Source organism: Ctenocephalides felis, unplaced genomic scaffold, assembly GCF_003426905.1.
Source record: "Ctenocephalides felis isolate EL2017-DRISC unplaced genomic scaffold, ASM342690v1 CF-g0.4_SCAFFOLD_01886, whole genome shotgun sequence".
NCBI classification, from domain to species: domain Eukaryota; kingdom Metazoa; phylum Arthropoda; class Insecta; order Siphonaptera; family Pulicidae; genus Ctenocephalides; species Ctenocephalides felis.
The window spans coordinates 148950088-148972795 of NW_020538040.1; the positions used below are offsets into that span (position 1 = coordinate 148950088).

At 29.0% G+C, this 22708-nt stretch overlaps 2 protein-coding genes across 6 annotated transcripts in view; one reads left to right on the top strand and one right to left on the bottom strand.

Annotated features, from left to right (window-relative positions):
* The window catches only part of LOC113378014 (ATP-binding cassette sub-family D member 2), a 191183-nt gene that overhangs the window by 780 nt on the left and 167695 nt on the right, over nucleotides 1–22708 (bottom strand). For all 4 annotated transcript variants that reach the window (XM_026618504.1, XM_026618503.1, XM_026618502.1 and 1 more), the window contains 11 exons: nucleotides 17247–18074; nucleotides 15200–15298; nucleotides 14980–15119; nucleotides 11556–11728; nucleotides 9741–9915; nucleotides 7193–7308; nucleotides 6723–6891; nucleotides 5193–5448; nucleotides 3693–3830; nucleotides 3440–3529; nucleotides 3122–3247 (listed from right to left, as the gene is read on the bottom strand). In XM_026618504.1, coding sequence (XP_026474289.1) covers nucleotides 3122–3247; nucleotides 3440–3529; nucleotides 3693–3830; nucleotides 5193–5448; nucleotides 6723–6891; nucleotides 7193–7308; nucleotides 9741–9915; nucleotides 11556–11728; nucleotides 14980–15119; nucleotides 15200–15298; nucleotides 17247–17812 — 2048 coding nt within the window. In that variant the 5' untranslated portion in view covers nucleotides 17813–18074. The remainder of the gene's footprint in view (nucleotides 1–3121; nucleotides 3248–3439; nucleotides 3530–3692; nucleotides 3831–5192; nucleotides 5449–6722; nucleotides 6892–7192; nucleotides 7309–9740; nucleotides 9916–11555; nucleotides 11729–14979; nucleotides 15120–15199; nucleotides 15299–17246; nucleotides 18075–22708) is intronic.
* LOC113378015 (adiponectin receptor protein-like) overlaps nucleotides 11713–22708 on the top strand; it is a 292576-nt gene continuing 281580 nt past the window's right edge. For both annotated transcript variants that reach the window (XM_026618512.1, XM_026618515.1), the window contains exon 1: nucleotides 11713–11733. The gene's annotated coding sequence lies outside the window, so the exon portion shown is untranslated. The remainder of the gene's footprint in view (nucleotides 11734–22708) is intronic.

Consider the following 22708-nt stretch of genomic DNA (forward strand, 5'->3'; position numbering starts at 1 on the left):
CAACCTGCTAATTTTAAAAATAATGTGTTTCAATATTTAACTAAAAAAATTTCAAAATTTGAAAACCATTTGATGTAATTGAAATTTGTTAAAATTGAAAAATATTAAGTAAAAAATGTTGTAGATTGCGCACGTCTTTGCACATCAGACATTGTTAATCTTTAACGTTAACTTTTGTTAATCATTTCCGCATTACATGCGCGACGCTGTAAGATTTGGCTATATTAATACACATATAAATAGTAAGTACAACTAATAATTATATATATATATATATATATATATATATATATATAATATACTGTTAGTATTAATTAAATAATTTCTTTTAAGGAAGATGTTCGCGCACATTCATGTTGGTTCACTTGTTTTTTCGTTGAGCTAATCTCATTGGTTGTGCGTGAAATTTTGACCAGACAAGGATTATGTACAGATTACTTTTTGCACAAAAGATCGCCCAAATAAGCATTAAATATTAAGAGTGGTGTTTCAAAAGATAGAGAATATCAATTTAGCAGAGTGACTGCAGAAAACGTAAGTTAGTTTTCATTTATATGTTATTTAAGCGTACGCGAAAATCTGATCGACTCAACTTAAGTGATTCGGTATCAATCGCCATTTTGATTCTTCAATAAATTTTCACGGATTTTTCTTATTTAGAAATTATGTGATAATAGCTTGTTGCTGGAGGCAATTTATAGAGATTATATTGTATATAATTCAGTTTGTGAAACGTTCAGATAATATTAGTTTTTTTTTTCACATTAATTTTAAGAAATTTGCTTTTGGACACCCAAACTTGGGGTGCATTATTTATATTTCCGAATTATAATATAACGCGACGCTTGTAGTAATACATTAATATACATATAATTAGTGTACTTAGTATTATTATAAATAACACATATCGTTAGTTTTAATTTATTAACTTATTTCAAGTAAGATTTTTGCGGTGCATATTGCTAAATGTTTTTCATGTTGCTTCACCTTTTTTTCGGCGAGCTGGTCGTGTTGATCTCTTGCAAAATTTTGTCCAAAAAGGATTATATACAATTTCTTTCTTGTGAAAAATATCGTTTAATTAAGCATTAAATATTTACTGTGCCACACCAGAAGATGTAAAATAATCATTTAGCAGAGTGACTGCATAAAAAGTAAGTTAGTTTTCTTCTATATGTTATTTAAGCGTACGCGAAAATCTGATCGACTCAACTTAAGTGATTCGGTATCAATCGCCATTTTGATTCTTCAATAAATTTTCATGGATTTTTCTTATTTAGCAATTATGTGATTATAGCTTGTTGCTGGAGGCAATTTATAGAGATTATATTGTATAAAGTTTAGTTTGTAAGACGTTTAGATATATTGCTTGCGTTAATTTTAAGCAATTTTCTTTTGGACAACCAAATGTGGGGTGTATTATTCTCATTTCCGAATTACAATATGAGGCGACGCTTGTAGTAATACATTAATGTACATATAATTAGTAAGTATAACTTATTTAATATACATTAACTGATATATCGTTAGTGTTCATTAAATATTTTTTTCTAAGCAAGATATTTGCGGCGCTAAATCTTTTTCATGTTGGTTCACCTTTTTTGCGGCGAGCTGATCGTGTTGATCTCTTGCAAAATTTTGTGCAGAAAAGGATCATGTACGGATTACTTTTTGCACAAAATATCGTCCAAGTAAGCATTAAATATTAAAAGTGGTGTGTCAGAAGGTAGAAAATACGAATTTAGTAGAGTGACTGCAGAAAACGTAAGTTAGTTTTCATCTATATGTTATTTAAACGTACGCGAAAATTTAATCGACTCAACTTAAGTGATTCGGTATCAATCGCCATTTTGGTGCTTCAATAAATTTAAGGATTTTTCTTATTTAGCTGTTATATGATTATAGATTATAGCTGAAGGCAATTTATAGAGATTATATTGTATAAAGTTCAATTTGTAAGACGTTTAGATATATTGTTTGCGTTAATTTTAAGAAATTTTCGCGTACGCGAAAAGCTGATCGACTTAACTTAACTGATTAGGTATTGATCGCCATTTTGTTGCTTCAAAAGTTTTCGGCTTTCTCTTGTTGAACAGTTATATGATTATTATTTCACTTATTTCTGAAGATAATTTATGGAATTTATATTATACATAGTTCAATTTGTAAGATGTTCAGATAATAATAATATTGTTTACAATCATTTTATCAATTGTATTTTGATAAACGACCATCATTTTTATAACTGAATTATAGTATGTTACCGATTATTTTTGTATTATATTTTCGAATAAATTAATTTTAATTTACCTATAATATAATACTGATTATATATATTATATTTTCAAATTAATTAATTGTAATGATTTTCTATTGATAATCATTAATTTGGATATTGATTGTACGTAATAATAATTTGTTTTTGTGATGAGACAAAGCTCATTGATATCACGTACCTTTAATAATGAATCATTATGCTTTAATAATGAATACTGATTTGAGAATTTTGTGTATATATATATATATATATATATATATATATATATATATATATTAGTTCATGTCATGTACATTATACATTCAACTCATGTTGTATGTACATCGTAATTATGAATTGTTCTTCATATTATATATATATATATATATATATATATATATATATATATAAATTTTATACATACATATGAATAGACTTTTTTTGGCAATAATTTCTTTCGTTAAATATTTTATTAAATAAATACTAGAACAATCGCTTTTAATTAAGTTTGTGCAATAGACGTTGAAGTATGTTCATGATTAAAAATAGTAATGGATTTTACTCATGGTACATATATGCACCTCACTGTTAAAAAAAATGTAAAGTGATTTCATTGATATTCAACACATTTCACAAATGTAAAGCAATATAAACTTTCATTTCTTCATTTATAACATTATAATTCATTCAATTTTGATCATTGGCAATTCATAAGTCAATTTTGATCATTGATCCTGGAATTTTTTATTGCCAGGTCTGATTTGACTCAAAGTCATTAGTTTAGTATTATCATAAATTATTTTGATATACCAGTGATATCGGTCCCTGAAAGAAAAATCTTCAACTTTTTTTAAATGTACTTACCACAGAGTAGGTCTATGCGTTATAGTCATTAGCGTAATTCCCATATTTTTTGCAGTTTGATATATAGAACTTTCAACATCAATCGATACTGCACTTGTGCATTCATCTAACAAAGCGTATTGAGGTCTGCAAATTATTGAAAATTGATATATCACTCATTATTACTCTATGATTATTAAATTTTATTGCTAAACATTAGCAGATGTTTATAAATTTTCGTATTGAATAACTATAATTTCAAAACTAGCCTAATTATTTTTTTGTTCTATTTACAATTTGTTTAAAATAGACTTTTGTCTGCAGGAACTGATTATTTACCTGTGATAAAACAATCGTGCAATGGCCATTCGTTGCTTCTCACCACCTGATAATGTATCCTTCCAATCTCTGATTTCATCAAAACTATCACTGTGCAAAATAAATAAATATTTATTGTATTATTTTTTATTTAAATAAATTATATTTATTATTTCATCATTCATTTATTTGTGGTGGCTCTCACACCATGGACCTGCCTTTGGGCAGACTACCATTTATTATTATTATTATTTATTATTTAAAATGTGATTACCGTTGTGCAACATGTTCTAAACACACCATGCGCATGATATCACGTAATTGCTCTTCAGTAACATTTTTCTTTGACATTTCTTCTCTAGTATCAGGGTAAATAACTTGATCTCTAAGACTTCCAATTGACATATATGGCCTGGAAACAAAATTAATTCAAGTTATGAAACTTTTTATAAATTGATACCATTTTACAGAATATATACATCATACCATATATCAAGTCTAACTACAATTTTTATGTGGTGACAATAAAAATCTTAAATTATTATGAATTTATGAATTCATGCAGTTGTTTTATACTCATTGTTTGAAATAGAAAAAATATTTATAAATATCTCGATTATAATCAATCACATATTACTTCAGATATATTTCATATGTATATATATATATATATATATATATATATATATATATATATTATGATAAAATATTTTTGGGCATACATCCAATAATAAAACAAAAATTAATAAAGAAAAGTTTCTTTATTGCCATACCATACTTTTCGAGTCTTTGTCTGACTTCAATGGTTTGATCTTCAATGCATATTAATAATTAAAATAAAACATATAAACTGAGAAGCACTAATTTATATAAGAACATAGTTATAATAATAAAATAAAGTAAATTTAAAAAATTGTAAAAGTAGGGTTCAGGAAGCACTCTTGAATTACTGTTTGACTTGCATTTACAGAGTAAATATGGTATAATGACACAACCATTCTTTTACAAGTCTTCTTTATTTACTTTATTTTATTATTAAAAATTTATTTTGTTTTATAACTATGTTCTTATATTAATTAGTGCTTCTCAGTTTAGATGTTTTATTTGTGTTATTCATATACACTATAAAGAGTCAAACCAAGGCTTGTATATATACTTGAATATGTTATATTAAAAAGCATGCTATTTTATTAAAGACATTTTTCCTCAGAATTTTTTGTTTTATTATTGGATGGATGCCCGAAAATATATGGTCGTTTACGTTTCACCATGTAAAAAACCTTACACTTTATATATATATATATATATATATATATATAAGAATTATAGAATTTTGTGAAATATGAATGGAACAAATATTAGATGATAAATATGAACAATACAACATTTAGATTTTTAACACACACTTTATTTGGTAATTATAGACGATTGAAACCATGGTATGCCTCGAGACAATGAAGATGAGGCATACCATGGTCTCGAAATGTCTGTAATTACCAAATAAAGTATGTGTTAAAAATCTGAGTATTGTATTGTTCACATTTAACATGTATTATATATATATAGTAATTAATATATATATATATATATATATATATATATATATATATATATATATATATTATTTATATATATATATATATATATATATATATATATATATATGTGTGTGTATATATAAAACTATTATTTTTCTATATTGGCAAATGGCCCAAATATTCCTATTTTAATACACAACATTCATTCTCAAATCAGGGTTCTTAATTTTCATTACCTTTGTGGTATATAAAACATGTTTGGCCTGCTATCGACTGGTCGGGGAATGTGGAGTTCACCTCCATAAATCGGCCACAAACCGCTCAGAATACGGAACAGGGAAGATTTACCACAGCCATTAGGCCCCGTAATTAATAAATGCATTCCAGGCTCAATACGCAGACTAAGTCGCGGCACTACGATATCACAATTCGGCGTCACTACAGGCACATTTTCTAGAGTTATGCCCAATTCGTCCGTGTATATTATTTTGCCTAATAAGGAAAAAATATTTATTAAAAATTGAATAGAACTCAAAAATTATACATACACATTATATTATAATATAATACATTACAGTACATTATAATACACACACACACACACATATATATATATATATATATATATATATATATATATATACTAAATATCATCAAAACATCATCCACTCTTCTTCACTCTTCATACGATATTATATATAGAGTAGGGCGGGGTCAATTTGACTTGGAGCAATTATATTGCCGAAACTAAACCAATAATTTTACAACAAATAACATATATCAAACAAACAACTATCTGACTATGTTCATTAAAATTATCTGACTATGTTCTTTAAAACTACCAAAACTATGTTTTTTTGCTGTTTTTCAAAAATTTGTCACCTAGTCCTTTTTACCCCATAGGTGGGGTAAAATGAGACGGCAAAGAGGCAAACAGGTCCATTATCTTATTTTTAATTTCAAACGAATTTTACAAACTAATAGCTACACTATTCAAATAATGCAAAATATAAATTTCCAGGGTACATTTTTTACAGAGATATACTCGTATATAACCTTGATCTGGTATTTCATCAGAAAAAATCATCAGCAGAGTTGGAATAATTATTTGTTTAATTTATCTCTTGTAAAATAGCTTTATTTTAATTTAATTTACTTTCTCATTTGCTATTTTTTATTGCTTACACCTTCGCCAGGATAAAGGTTTAGTTGGTCCTTTTTACCCCACCCACGAATAGCTTTTATGAAGGCTATATAAAAAAAACTTTTGAATCTAACTTCAGTTTTTTAAATAGAACACTCTGGGCATACATATTTTTCACTCTACTTTTAAATATTGTTGCTAAAAAAGTTTTAATTTTACTTGTTTTTGAGATATCAATGGTGGACCTTTTTGTCTGCGGACCTTCCTTTAAGCACGATTCTATCCTATTTAAAAGACTATCCAGACAATATTAATGTACCGATTTTTCTATTATTGTTTATTAAATCGCATTGTTTCAATTACATTGTTCAGATTGGAAAAAAAACTTTATATAAACAAAATCGATTCAACTCATTCTTTCTACCTTTGACGAATGCACCATAAAACGGTTTTCTACATTATATAATTTATTGGATCAGTGTTAATATCAGTTACTGTGAGAAAAGTATTCAACATAAATATAATTTTGCTCGTTATACATGGGTAATAGATGCGAGAAACTTTATATATTACTCTATTACTACTTATATATGTATTCTGTCATTCACCATATGTAATTTACCTTTAGCAACAGGTTGGCCGTCCCTGAACTCAAGAACTGATTGCGTAGATTCCGTTGCAGTATTCGAAGCAGCTACGGTGTTTTTGCGATAAATTCCCTTCGAGGTATCATCAAAGACTTTAAGCATACCAGCAACGCGGTGCGTGTAACCAGCCAACGCGACAATTTCCTACAATAGAAATACGTAATAAGTGAGTTATCAATATTATATAATAAACTAAAGGAAAGAACACTTATCTTATAAATATTATATTTTCTGATTTTCAAAATTTCAAATCTTGAAGTAATTACTTATGAATTTCAGTTCAAATTGAAATTTTAAATTTGAACGTTGAATCTACTAATATCATATGCGAAATTAAGTTCTCATTTTATTCGAAAATAGTTTGGATGCTTTTGATTTGTGCGGTCTTATTTATCGCAAATAAATGCAGAAATGATTGAAACGTAAAATGACGTTTTAATAATACCTTATATGACGACATCAGCCTTTCAACAGCATCCGAACCAGATAATAAGAGATTGCGCGCCGTGGTAAGATATTGCGTCCGTTCACTAACGCCGCCATCGCTAGATCTGTCTTGATCTGAAAATGAAATATTTTTTTTATAAATGAAAATTATTGCTGTGCTCTTTAAATATGTTTTTTCAGTATCCAATCCTCAATCATCTGAAAATGGATTCCGAAACAGCCGATAATAGATCACTAATGCAATCAAATGTCGATAGCAGTTTAGACGAATCAGATAATGAGAGTACGATTAGAAGGAGGAAGGTTATAACGTATAAACTAGGAAAAGCTTATAATATGAGTGTAATGACGTCTACTTCTGAAGTAAAAAAAATTAGAGTATATGGAATTATAGCTGAAAATAAAATTGTATATGATGGGATTCATTCCTTACCCGGAACTTCTGCAGAGGGTATGAGTGTAGAAACAGAACCGACGACAGAACGTGCGCAAGAAACTCAAACGAGTATTGATAATATTCAAAAACGCCTGGAAGAAACAGAAGAACCAGTTCCCTCAACAAGTGGCACTGCGAAACCTATCACAACTGGATATCAAAGGCAAAACAATGATTGGTCATCTTCATATTCATCAACTGACGACTCAACAGATAAATCATCATTAGATAGTTCATCAGAGGGTTGGGTTAGGAATGATGTATATGCTACTTCTTCACCTATTAAACGTAAAAAGCGAAAAGTATCACACCCTTCATGTAGTGATGATGAAAGTGATTTACAGGAAAGTTTGTCAAGAACATCGTTGCAATCCTTCACACCAAAGAACGTGAGGGACTGGATCATTTCACTGGAAAAGACTGAACCAGCTGGAGGTAGAATATCACCCAAGATAAATCGCACAGCATGTTATAACAAATACAAGGCTGCGATGAAAAGATCCCGCATGAATTCCAAAATAGGTTCCACTACAGCTGTATCAACGGCTACATCTGTTAAACCCATAGATTGTGAGAACCGTTTTGCAAGACTAGAGCAACGTCGAAATTTAAGAGTGTCTAAACTTGGTAAGAGTACAGCCGTCGAGCCATCAGTTTTGCCAAAAAACGACACAGATACTGGGAGTATTGATCAACCACCGGTGTCTAAACTAGGTAACAGTACAGCCGACGAGCCAATAATAATCACAATAAACGATACAGATAGTGAGAGTATTGATGAATCAATAATTACAATAACCGATACAGATACTGAGAGTATTGATGAATCACCTATGTCTAAACTTGGTAACAATGCAGCCGTTGAGCCACCGATAATGCCAATAAACAATACAAATATTGAGAGTATTGATGAATCACCGAAACCTGAAGAAGTCAAAGACAATACTGCTTGCATAAAGATAAACAAAGTAAAGAAGAAAAAAATACAATTACGTACGCGCAAACGGCGTAAGTACAATATGCGCACCAGGACTTCGAAACAACGGGCTGAGATGCCATTTGACCCACCTGCTAGAAATTTACGCTCTTCAAAGCTGAAAGTTAAAAATTTAAAATACGCAAACATAGATAGAAAAGCTACAAAAAAAATATTACCACCAAAGAGCAAGAAGACGACAACCATTAAAACGGATTTAAAGAACGTTGCTGAAAAAATTGATGAAACGAAGAGTGCTGAAAGCATTGATGAGAATATGATTAAAACAAATGAGAATACTGCATCGACGTTAACCATTGAACCAAGGCCATTGAATGAAGCTAAACCATCTGAAATACCTTCTACTTCAAGCAGTGTCGCTCAATCACCAGCCAACACGACTCCACCTAAATGCACTGATCTATCTTCATCAACGACGAGTCCTGAAAATGCAACACAAAAAAAATCTAGTCCGAAATATCATAAGCCCGGCCGGTTATTTAACAAGTATAAGACTTTGATGAAGAGACATGCCGAACGACAGCGCCAAGAAAGAAATAGCCAACCCTCTAAAACACGTGGTAGACCAAAAAAAATCTTCAAAGATAAATAAATACTTATGCACGTCAATGTATATATCTATTTATATGCGACAAATCGCATCCTAAAATTCGTGATACTCATAGAGTAAAAAATTAGGCCAATTCAACCATATAAGTTGGATAATAATTTGCATCAGACTCCTGATATGACTGTTGAATTTATGAACGCACAAATTTAATTTCTTCCCAATAATCTGGAGTGCTTCTAAAATTTATTGTGGTTCTCTGTATATTCCAGAATTTGTATATACCGAAGATCACAATTATATTCAATAAGTAGCTACATTTCTATCTGCGTTATCAATACTTTGGAAAACTGTATTCATAGCGCACTATAATTTAACATAAAACAAAAAAATCTATGTGATATTTGAACTGTGATAATAGTTATTAATGTTAAATATTTTCTACTGTGATAATTTTTAATTAGTGGTAAATAACTTTAGGTTTATATTAAGCTATATTAAAGTTCCTAAGAACTTGAAATGCATTTTGAGAGATACTAATTATAGCAATTAAAAAGTTTACTCACCTAAATTTCTTCCCGAAGTAAGGATTGGTAACGAAACCATCACCATCCCGGTTCCCGACCACACGTACTTCATAAAGAATTGTTCTAACATCACAAACCAAAGTTTTTGTGAGAATATATTGTTCATTTGAGCTACTAGTCGGCTATATGCATTTTGTAACTGCATTAATTCTACCTGTGATACAAATTAAAATATATATCTGCACATGCAAATTGTTAATTTATAAAAAACTATAATAATAAGAAATTATTATGAAGAGTTTAATAAAAAAAATTCAAAATTGGCAAAAGATGAAGTTTCAATTTGATCTCGAGCAATTTTTATAAAAAGTAGCTAACAAGCATTTTTAAAAAAATTGTATTAGATTATGAGCAGAATTGCTTTTCTCATGTATTTTTTCATCAAATTTTAATTAGTATGAAATTTTTTCATCAATCATCAAAATCAATCCTATTCTTTCAGATACTTATTAGTTATACTTATAATTATTTCATCGAAATATCATTACATGTTGTTTGAACATAAAAAATAGATCAATCATATATGTAAAAGAAATGAAAAATTTCACCAACATATTGTTTTTTAGTGTTTTAAGGATTGATTTTTTACAGTATATTGTAAAATAAATTATCTATAAAAACTAGATTAACCCTCCGTCGATCGGCGTGGTCTGGCAAGACTTTTTTCGACTTCAATTAAAACAAAAATACTTCTAGTAATCCTATCGACTTGAAATTTCTTGACATTTCCTAAAATTTCATTAGCTGTCTATCAATGAAAAAATCAGGACGAAAAAATGTACAGAAAGATAATTGTAAGGGTATTAAGTTTTTTATACTTCGAACGGTCGGAGTGGTCTGTCTAGACCACCCATACATTTTGTATGAAATATACGCTTTTTGATATATGTGAACCAGTATTTTGTCTTCTTTCTGGTATTTTCTATTCAAACTGCGTTTTATATATTCTTTGCTATGTGTAACATGAATGTTAGTATTTTCACGACGAGAGTTCCTTGAAAACTTACTAAACTTATTGGTCAACGCAAACATTGAAAATCGTATAAGCAATGCGCACATTATCAACAATTTTTCTACCCGTACTTCGTTCGAAAATTTTTTTAGCGAATCTGTAGTGAAATTATATTTTCATATTGAATTTTACAGCTCATTTCAAAGGCGACGCACCTCATTTCGTTTTCATTTGAATTTCACATTCATTTCGAAGGAGCCGAAAAAGAATAAATATTGTTTTTCATTGATATAAAACAGAAAAATAAAAATAATAGAAACAGCAACGATTTTTTTATATTCTTTTAATTTTTTTATATAATATAATATGATATATAATTTTTTTATTATAAGCAAGCTCAACACATGCAAAAGACGGTAAGAAAAATAAAAAATCAAAACTATAAATATTTATTACTAACAATCATTAATATATAAGACACCAAAAACTCATTTACCCCATATAAATGCATGTAAAATGAATGGTGGTCCAGCCAAACCACTCCGACCGTTCGTAGGTGAATAAATATCCGACCGACGAAGGGTTAAAATTTGTTCGACATCTCTGTTTTGATTGTATCTGTATTGGTGTTAGGTTAATACTTAATGCCTAGATGGCCTAGTAGTTTATTATTAAGCCATAACCATAAGTCACTGTCCAAACGTGGTCGCAGCAGTTCTGTCAGATTTGTCGATTAAATAGGATTGTATTCACAAAGTGGTTATGAACGGCAGTCGAACAACAATTATAAAACTCATTTTAAAAAATATTGTGTTTATATTATCCTAAACTACAGTGTTTACCTTATGTCCGCCGTAGAAAGCAATTTCTTCGGCGTTGGTGATTATTCGTGAGTGTATGTGTCGGAGGTAACCATGACGGTTGGCCTCTTCGGAGACGAGCTGGCCAAATTTCGGCGAAACAACACGCATTATGTGTCCCGTCACGCTTATTACGACAATGGCAAGTAGTGGACCTGAGGTGAGTAAATATTAATATAAGTTACTGATATAAACAATTTTATGTTGCATCATATACATAGTTTAGGAATCAAATGAATTCAGTTTTATTCAATGTTTCAATTATTTATCGCAAATTATGTTTTTTTTTTTTGTTAAACTGAATGACGAGTTTCGTCGTTGACCAAAACATATGGGATCATGACATTCGTAATTTTTAAATACTTTAGATTTTATTTGAAATTATGCCCTTTTCAATATATAGCCCACAAAATATAGTTTAATTATTTATTGTCTTTTACTTCGACTATTTGGCTGCAAATTAACATTTGAAGAATATGTTTCGACGTCGAATAGAAAAAACTTTAGCATATATATATAATTATATATATATATATATATATATATATATATATATATATATATATATATACGAGGTCTGTTCAAAAAGTACCCGGAATTTTCGTTTTTTCAAAAAAATATTTATTTATTCGTCTACATTAATGTGGTCCCCTTCAAAGTAGTCCCCCCCAGATATAATACACTTATGCCAGCGTTTTTTCCAATTTTCGAAGCACCCTTGATATTCACTTTTTGATATGTCCTTGAGCACTCTCAGCGATTTTCTTCAATCGAAGAAAACCGCCGTCCTTTCATGGGTCTCTTCAACTTTGGGAATAGGAAAAAGTCACACGGAGCCATATCTGGTGAATTTTTGCACTTTGCAACACTTTATTTCATTTTTTACGCAAAATTTAATACAAATTCTTTGACTTTTCAATTCTTCCATTGTAAAAATCGCCGAGCTCAGAAAAACACGTCGAACCTTAGCGACTACCACAGACAAAGTAAACAGTGAATATAGCTGAAAATTTCATCATACTTTAAGGGCATGTATACCAACACAATAAAAAAAAATCAGACACTCCAGACCCGCGAAATTTAATTATTAGTAATTCCGGGTACTTTTTGAACACACCTCGTATATATATATATATATATATATATATATATATATATATATATATATGATGAAAGTTTTGTCGACGTTGATACATATTTGTAAAATTTTTTGCAGCCCAACCGTCGAATTAAAAAAAGATTAAATAACAAAATTATTTATTCCATTATACGTTTCGACACTTGATGTGTGTCGAAACCAGGAAAAACAGGAAACATTAATTATGATGCAAAATTGATTTAACACTAAATTTGTGTAAAATAATAAAATACTATTAACAATCGAGAAATAGGAGGAGCACATATTGCCCTCCTATATTTAATGTTATGATAGCATAGCGTTGTGTGCACTTAATATATATTATATATATATATATATATATATATATATATTAATATATATTAATATTATATATATATTATTTTGGAAATTTGAACAAACAACATTCTTTTTGTACTCATTTATTAAATTATAATAATTTTCACAAACGTTTCAGTTTTATCGCAAAATTACCTGGAGCATAAAATTATCTACAAAAAAATCATTTAAATCATTCGGATTTGAAATGAAAGACATTATTTTAATATTTATAAGAATTATATAAATCGAATTGCAAAGTTAAAATTATTTATTTAAAGTATATAATTGAGCTTTAGAACTTTAGCCAGAATTAAAATTAAATCCAAATTATTTTCGATATACAAAAAAATTTTTTTTGGAAAAAAATTAAATTTTGAGATAAAAAAAATGAAAACTATCCCAAAAGCAATTATTTCGTCAACACAAGCAGAAAGTTTTTTGAATCATTCAAATCGGATGCCTTAGTTCTCTCAAAAACTGCCATTTCTTGCACATTTACCTCCGTATCTTCGAAATGGTTGGACCTGCCACCGATTTGAATGACTAAAAAAACATTCGATTCCTATAGTCGATATGGCATTTTGCGGTCAAAAATGATAATTAAGCAGACGAAGATTTTAATAATAAGTACAATTTTTTTTCACATTTCTATGGTTTCGTACCAAGATTTATAATGTTTAACCGTTAGTCTGCAACGCGGCGCTTACGAGCCTCGATATTTCGTCTCTAAAACAGCTACGCAGCGCGATTGCTTTGATAAACTAGCTGTAAGTGGAATTCTGTCTTAAGGCAATTAAGAAGGCATTGTGCCTTAAGGCAAATTGCTGGAACTTCCCGTACCAAAAATTATTATTTTTTTAAAAACAATTAACATTTTTGAAAAAAAATTACTTTGAAAGAATAAGATTTTTGAGAAACTATAAATTGGACAAAAAATAACTTTTTTTTGAAAAAAAATAATTTTTTTTTAAAAAAACATTTTTTTTTAATTTTTTTTTTTGAAAAAAATTTTTTTTTTCTTTATTTTGACATATTGTAGAAGATCTGAACTTTTTTTCAAAGCAATCGTACTGCTTTAACTGCATAGGGACAAAATATAAAGCGCGTAAGCGCGGCGTCGCTGTCTAACGCATAAGCATTGGTACGGAACCCATAGAAATGTTAACAAAATGTATACTTATTGTTGAAATCTCTATAAAATATCTGATAATTTGATGTGCATATGTCTAATGATAATTTTTGACCGCCAAATGGCTCATTTTTTTACTTTTTCCTCCATATCTCCGAAACCGCTAGACCTACCTTCATGAAAATTTTATCGATTCTTCATCTTGTCAATACAAGTGAAATGTTTTTTGAATTATTCAAATCGGACGCTCCGTTCTCTTAAAAACTGAGTTACCGTTTTCGGCACTTTTTGCCCCGTATCTTCGGAACGGCTATACCTGCCTTCGCCAAAAACTAATCAGCACGTCTCCTTATCAATACGAATCGAATGTTTTTTGAATTATTCAAATCGGTTGATCCGTGTTCCCGAAATCGTCGACGAAAATTTGTATCCGCACATACATACACACACGCACATACATACATACATACATACACACACACACACATACATCCATTTTTTCTAAGGTATGCCAAAATGTTCAGAAACCTTTGAAACGTAAAGATATATAAAAATTTTCATTTTCGATTTTTTTGCGATAACTATAACTTGCCCTATGGGAAGTTAAAAAAAGATTTTTTAAGAAAATTTGAAAGAAATGGAATTTTTGGAAAAAGTCCAATTTTTTCAAAAATTTCAAAATTCTCAAAAATCTATTTTTTTCAAAGTTAGCAAAAAAATTAAATTAGGGTATGGGAAGTTCCAGCAATTTGCATCAAAACACGATGCCATGCACCACTAGTTAATTATTACCTGATTAATTACAATTAAATTATTACCTGATATGAAATTCGCCTGCATTTTCTTAGACGACCTAGTCAAAGCGAGTGCTATCAGCATGAGATCGAAGCACGGCTTAGTTATATGGCTGTACAAATGGGCGACGGAGCTCGCAAATATTGATATGTCATCAGTCAGTCTGCAGAATTATTAATAATTGATTTAATTACATCATTCAATTAATTTCTATTAAAAATAAAATGATTCATTAAAGTTAACCTGTGATCTGCATTTTCAATTCTTCCATCTAAATTTGATACTCTATAGTAAGTTTGATTATTAAAATATAATTTATATGAATGGTTAACCAGGCGAGATCTGTAAAGGAAAAAAATCAGTATTAATTTAGTATTTTGTGGCACATTATTTTAAGTTGAATTTTATAATATCTAGTTAGAAATTACGGTTTGATTTAATCACATTATTTAAAACTTCACTTTTAGTGCATCCAAAATTTTAAAAAAGTTCTTTATTCTAAAAGAAAGGTCTAAAGAATTAGCTTGTAATTGGCCCCTGTAACAAATCTCTTAGCGGAATATTATTCGATTAAGAAGTCGATCAATAAAATATTATTTTTTTCCTCATTTAGATTAATAATAAAACAAATTATGAAATTGTTTTTTGTTAGATTTTTAATAAATTTTCTGTTCGTGCAAGCCGCCAACCTTGATTTTTTTATCTTTACCCAAAAGCCAAATATCGATATTAGCACTGACATATCTGGAGTAAATACAGGAGGAGATAATTCGTCTAGATAATATGATCGCAATCTACGTGTTATCTCGTAGTTGGCAGTCAACGTGTTAAAGGTACAAAAATCCAGCAAAATGATGATTCGTTTGTTCCTTTCCATAGAACTTTTTCTGTCTTGTTACATTATGTTTTACATATTGTTATTATTTTAAATTACACAATGAGGAAAAATACAACATAAAATAAAGTAACAAGATAGAAAAAGTTCTAAGAAAAGGAACGAACGAATTAGCATTTTGATAGATTTTTGTACTTCAAACACGTTGACTGGCAATTACGACATAGATTACGATCATAGGACGAATTATCTACTTCTTTAAATTGCAAAATAAAGATTTTTTGTAACTTCTTTATATATTTTAACATGTTAATCGCCGTGATATCAGTGAAAAATTCACATGGGCCATGGTATAGTAACTTTAATAATTTAGTTAAAAATTCATCAAGAAAACATAATGTATCAAAGAAAAATTTTATTTTGCCAAAACTCATGGAAAAAACTATTTTTTATGTCACACATATATGACGGACATGGCCCTATATAAAAACTTTTATTTTCGAAAGCCATAACATTTTTAGAATTTGTTCCTGATAGGCTTTTGACACATAATGCATTTGTGTCGTTGGCATTCGACATCTATGTCGGACATATTTCATGTAGAAATCCCCAGCGTTAGACACATATGACTGATATGGCGATCAACGTGTTAAGCGATACATTTTTATTAAAAATTCGTAATAGATTGATAAGTATCCGTCCCTTAATCACCTGATCGATTTTCAAGGATTTTTGAACCCCTCTTTCCCCCCTTGCTGATACATGGTGATTTTTAAAATCACACCCTCTACCCCACCCAACATCACGGGTATTTTTAGTATCTAGAAACAACCGTAAAAATTTAGGTTTTTTCTTAAACAATCTTGGATTTCTTTTCAAATTCAGGTAAAAAATAAATGCACGCGATATCTTACTGGTTACCCCCTCCCCTACGTATTAGTTTGTAATTTTTTTACCAACCCCTCCCTCCCCCATTAAACCTTACGTGATTGATTGCCGCCCCCTAAAATGGTTCCTAAATCTGATTTTGATTCATGTTTTCTATTTAGTAGAAAATTCAGTAGAACCTCGTTTATCCGGATCTCTGTAATACGGATTCGCGATTATCCGGACTACCAACCGCGACTAATTTATATGTATGTACTTACCTACAATTCGAATTTTTGCACGATTAATGCTGCAGTTTAGTATATGTGATGTAATCTAATTGTAAGAAAATATATATGTACATACATAAGAATGTTTCAATTTTTAATAAACATTATTTTTGTTGATATCTATGTATGTATTTGTTATTTTTGATTAATACACAACATTATTCTTCATACATTTGATTATCCGGACAACTATTAGTCTGGTTAATCGAGGTTCTACCTTATACCAAAAACTACATTAACTATGTATTCTAAAAAGGTGCTCTAAAATTCTTACCGATCATCTCTCTCTATTACATACCTGAAGGCTAATGCTAACTTATTCTCGAGGTATCTGATCATGGAATTGACGAATGTTGCTGGTATGGCAATTCCAAACCATTTCAGCAACATTATCATAAAGTTTCTGAAGTCCTTCCTAACGATGTGTTTAACTATTGCACCTTCCATAGAAGCTACGTAAATACTTAGGAAAGTCCTAGAAATCAAACAAAGGGTATGCACAGCCAATAATCCACTCTCCATACACATAGGTCTTGGGATCATTATAAACATTAGTTCTTGTAATTGTTGCAGGAATTCCCTGTCCAGACCGGGAACCTTAAGTTTCTGTTTCTTTTTCTTTGTTTTGCTGATGGTGTCGACTTCGCCATTGTTTAATTTGTTTCCGTAATAATTGTTATTTTCTGTAATTTTGGCATTAGTCGTAGCTTTCGAACATTTTCTTTTAATATAGGGGTAAGACAACTTAATGGCATATAACAACACAGCTGACCCCAGAAGACCTTTTGACAGTATATGGCTGGGTCCATTTATCTCCGCTATCCGATTCGTCACATCCTGACGCAATTTCGACATCACCGTCATTTTGATATAATTTTTTAAATTCTAAATTCTAATTCAATCGTATATCTATTTAACACGTAATAAATAATAATAAAATATATACGTTATCTCTGATATTTTATTAATCTGTTACTTTTCTTTCTGACTGAAGCCATTTGAAGGTTAGTTTTGCGTGTTTCGCATCACAATCCTCAGTCATGAGTTTAAAGTTTGCAATTTGTCATAACGTCGTTTTCATAATGTGTTGTTCTGATATGTAGTTGAAGTAGACCGTCGTATTTATCTGCAAAAAAGGAAGCATGATTTTATTTCTATTCGTTATCTAATTTATTATTGTTATTCTTATTCGAAGTTCAAAGAGCACATATGACTTCAGTGACTTCAGTGTACAAAAAAACACAATGATCATAAAAAAATATTTTCAAATGCCATAATGAGAAAATGAAATTTAATGAAGTACGTGGCAGCTACTTCATTGCCAATTACATGACGATTTGATTATTGGAATATTCCATGAATACCGATTTTAAACGATATGTTGTTACTTTCTTTAGAACAATCTTTGTATTGAACAATCTGACAAATCAAATTCAAATGTTTCTTATCATGCGGCAAATTAGTTCTCTAAACAATTAGTGTGATCATGACGCAAAATAACATTGACGTGGTTGACTTTTTATTTATAAACATTGTTGTATGGTAGACCAATCAACTTATTTCAGCATACAACAATACAATTACCAGGATGTTTTTTTGATAATATACGTGAGATGTCTATAACATTTCATAATTAATTCAGCTTTCTTGGAAATCTTATATTTGAAATTGCTATTCATTTTTTAAATTTTTTATTTCATATACGTAAATATAATTAATAGATATATAATTTAGAAGTTATATTTTCTAAAGCACTCAAGATGAAATACTTTTAGGCGAAAATTAGTTGGGTAAAAACAAATTTTTCTTAAAAAAACAAACAATTTTATATTTCTATGAGCTCCCAAAAACAAACAAATTATATATGATATTTATGATTTATTATCATTGATCACATAATCATTCCGTCATTTATTATGATGTATTTATAATAAATATAAAAAAGGATAAAACAATATTAACTATTTAAATTTCTCATATCAATAAGACTCCTAAACGTCTTCAGTAAATGAATTCAATAAATTATAATTTGGTATGAAATCTTGGCTTGCACTAATATAAATCTGTGTGCATTTTTCAATAAAGGCTAATCCCATTCATATTATTATTAATAAGTTTAAAATAATATACAAACCCGTGATAAAATATGATAATAAAATTCTGTTATTAATTTATAAAAAAAACTATTGCAAAATGCACTATGAGATTCGATGAATTTTTAACGACGACAGGATAAATTTTATTTGTGGTTTTTTGTATGCAATATATAGGAATTCCTATATATTTGCCTACACCTGGGCGTGCACAAAATTTAATTACAACATTACAATAATTTACCAAAACAAATATTCTTCAATTAAAAACAAATATTCTTCATTTTTTCAATAATTCTTTCTACAAATGCTTTTGACAAAAAATGAGTGATATGGATTTAAGGTAAATAATTTTTATTTCTTAATTTCAAATATTTTTCTGCATAACTTCAGCTTTTTTAAGAAAACGTAAAGTTATGCAGATAAATATTTGAATTTGCAGAAAAAATTCAATCTAAGTTTTTTTTATTATTCTGCAATCATCATTAATATCGGTATTTCATAATAAATTATTTTTGACAGAGAAACCTGATGATGGAACGTATGTAATTCCGAAACGTTGTAATTTTAATCATCTACCAAAACTTAAAAACCTTTACTTCTAAGATTTAGATTACTTACTTCGGAAAAGAAACATATATTAATGTATATGTATATATATATATATATATATATATATATATATATATCAAATTAAAAATAAAAATCTCAAAAGCAGGCACATACACATTGTATTTCTTTTTCTCTTTCAATTATAATTTTATTTAATCAGAACTCAGAAATGTAAGCTGTTGTAATGATTTTTCTTAACTAGGTGGATTTTAGAAGGCAACCCAACTATCCATATTCGATACATTTTTAATATTAAAATTTCTCTCATAATGATGAGAGGGAAAGGCTATTTTCACTTGGAAATTTAAATACAATTTTAACACAATAAATATGAATCACTAGACTATTTTTTCCCTCAAAGTAGCAATCGGGATTGAATGAAACTTTATAACAATAGCTTAAGAAAAAACATGAAAGGAAGAAATTAGTGGTGCATTTGTCTTAAGGCAAATTGTTGAAACTTCCCGTACCGAAGATTAAAATTTTTACAATATCTTTTATTGAAATTTTTTTGACAACTGAAAAAATTGATTTTTTAAAATATTGAATGTTTTAAAAAAGTTTAAAAAAATTGAATTTTTCTTATGTTTTGAAGCGCGTAAGCGCCGCTTCAAAGCCTAATGAACATTGGTACGGAACCTATGATAATATAAACAAAATTTGAACTTTTTATTAAAATTTCTATAAAATATCTCATAATTTGATATGCATATGTCTAATGATCATTTTTGACCGTCAAATGGCATTTTTGTTACTTCTTTTTACTGAATCTTCGAAACCGCTAGACCTGTCTTCCCAAAAATTCAATCAGTTCTTCGTTTTGTCAATACAAATAAAATATATAAATAATTCAAACCAGTACATCGTAGTTTTGAAGAACTTAAGTTAGTGAGTATTGCTAACTCAGAATCTAAAAAAAGTGTTTCATAGAATAACACATATAATAAATATGGTATAAAAAATTATTAAATAGGTTTCAATTTAGAAAACTTCGGTACATGAGATTCACGAGATTTTTATTCCAATGCTCAGCTTACCAAAATTGCCTTCACAAAATTTGCTAATACTATAATAAGCCTATTTAATACACTATTTAAAAGTAGTTTAAAACATACCAACACTAATTTTAAAGAATTCACTGAACTTATTAAAAATAATTTTTGCACTTTAATTTAAAACAATGATACCCAACTCGTACTCTAGTGGGTACTCACTGACCGAATGATTATAAAAATTCGTTTGCTATTGTATTATCCCCTGGCATGATGATTCTGTTTTTTAGGATCGAAGTATAAAGTTCAACTAGATTTAGAGATAATGTTAATTTATCATTGCATATTATACGTTATCAAAATAATGCTAACAGCAGTTTTTATATAAAATCTGCTACAATTTCGATAAATCCAAGATAACATCACTCACGGACGACAACATTTCATATGCGATTATTCGTCAAAATCAAAGTTCATCAGATATTTGTATATTTATAATATATATATATATATATATATATATATATATATATTTGATTATTGGATATATGTATATATTTGATTGTTGGATGATTGAAATAATAAGAGAACAGATGTTTTATTAATTAATATTAACTGTATGTATATATAAAAAGGTCAGATATACAAAATTATAAACAACAGTTTTGAGGATATCAAGTTAGTTATTAGAACTAAAGTATTAAAACTAAAAGTAAAGTATTATTTAAAACTGAAGTGCATTATAAATCTTTACGTTTCAAAGGTTTTTGTTTACATTTTAGCATACCTTAAAAAAATTGATGTATGTGTGTGTGTATACGTGTGTGTAAGTATGTGTGCGGATACAAATTATCGTCGACGAGTTCGGAAACACGGATCAACCAATTTAAATAATTCTAAAAGCATTCTTATTAATGGCAAGACGTGCAGATTAGTTTTTGGCAAAGGCAGGTCCAACCGTTTCGAAGATACGGGTCAAAAAGTGCCAAAAATGGCAATCTAGTTTTTGAGAAAATGGGGCGTCCGATTTAAATGATTCAAAAAATATTTGAAGAGGAAGTAACAAAAATGCTATTTGATAGTCAAAAATGATCATTAGGCATAGGCACATCAAAATTTCAGATATTTTATGGAGATTTTAATAAATTTTTACGCGCTTCAAAATGTAGAAAAAATTCTAATTTTTCAAAAGAGTCAAATTTTTCTAAAAATTTCAAAATTCTCAAAAATCAATTTTTTTTTTCAAAGTTTTCACAAAATTTTCAATAAAACGAGAAGTTTCAGCAATTTGCCTGAAGACATGATGCCATGTACCACTAGTTTTCTCCCTTTTCATGTTTTTTTCATAAGCTATTTTTAAGGAGTGAAAAAAAGGTCTAGTAATTCATTTTTATTATAATAAAACTGTATTTAAATTTTCTACTGATAAAAAGTAGCTTATAACTTGACTGTCATAAGAATCGCAACCATATAAAACCCTTCTGCGCGACATTTTGTTATGGTACGTTATTTTCCAAAACAATTCACGATAATAACCTACGAATTTGATAAGTTTTTATCGCATGATATATTATCTAAGCAAAGAAATAATAAATTATACAATATAATGAATTGACCAGGGCCATGACTTTATATTATTATATAGACATCCGAACGTTCATAGAACACACGTGCTATATCATGGACAAAAAACAAACTTATCGTTTATGGATATGGATGCGATCACGAATCAAAAACTTTGGAATTTGGATAGACAGGCATGCAACATTGCCAAGTATAGACGTCAATCGAATTTATAATTCAAGAATAAACTAAAAACATCCTATATAGTTTAGTAATTTGTTTGATATCATTGTTATAAAATTAAAACTAATAAGACTGGCTTCAAATTTGAGCACTTGAAGATGCACGGTTCACTTCGTGAGATAAGTAATATTATTTCCGGTAATTTGAACTATTTTTTTTGTCTTCGAACAGCAATTTTGATATTCCATAAGCTGTGTTCATAAGAAGGCAACACAATGATTCTCCAATTCTGGTTTTGTAATAAGGCAACCCAAGGG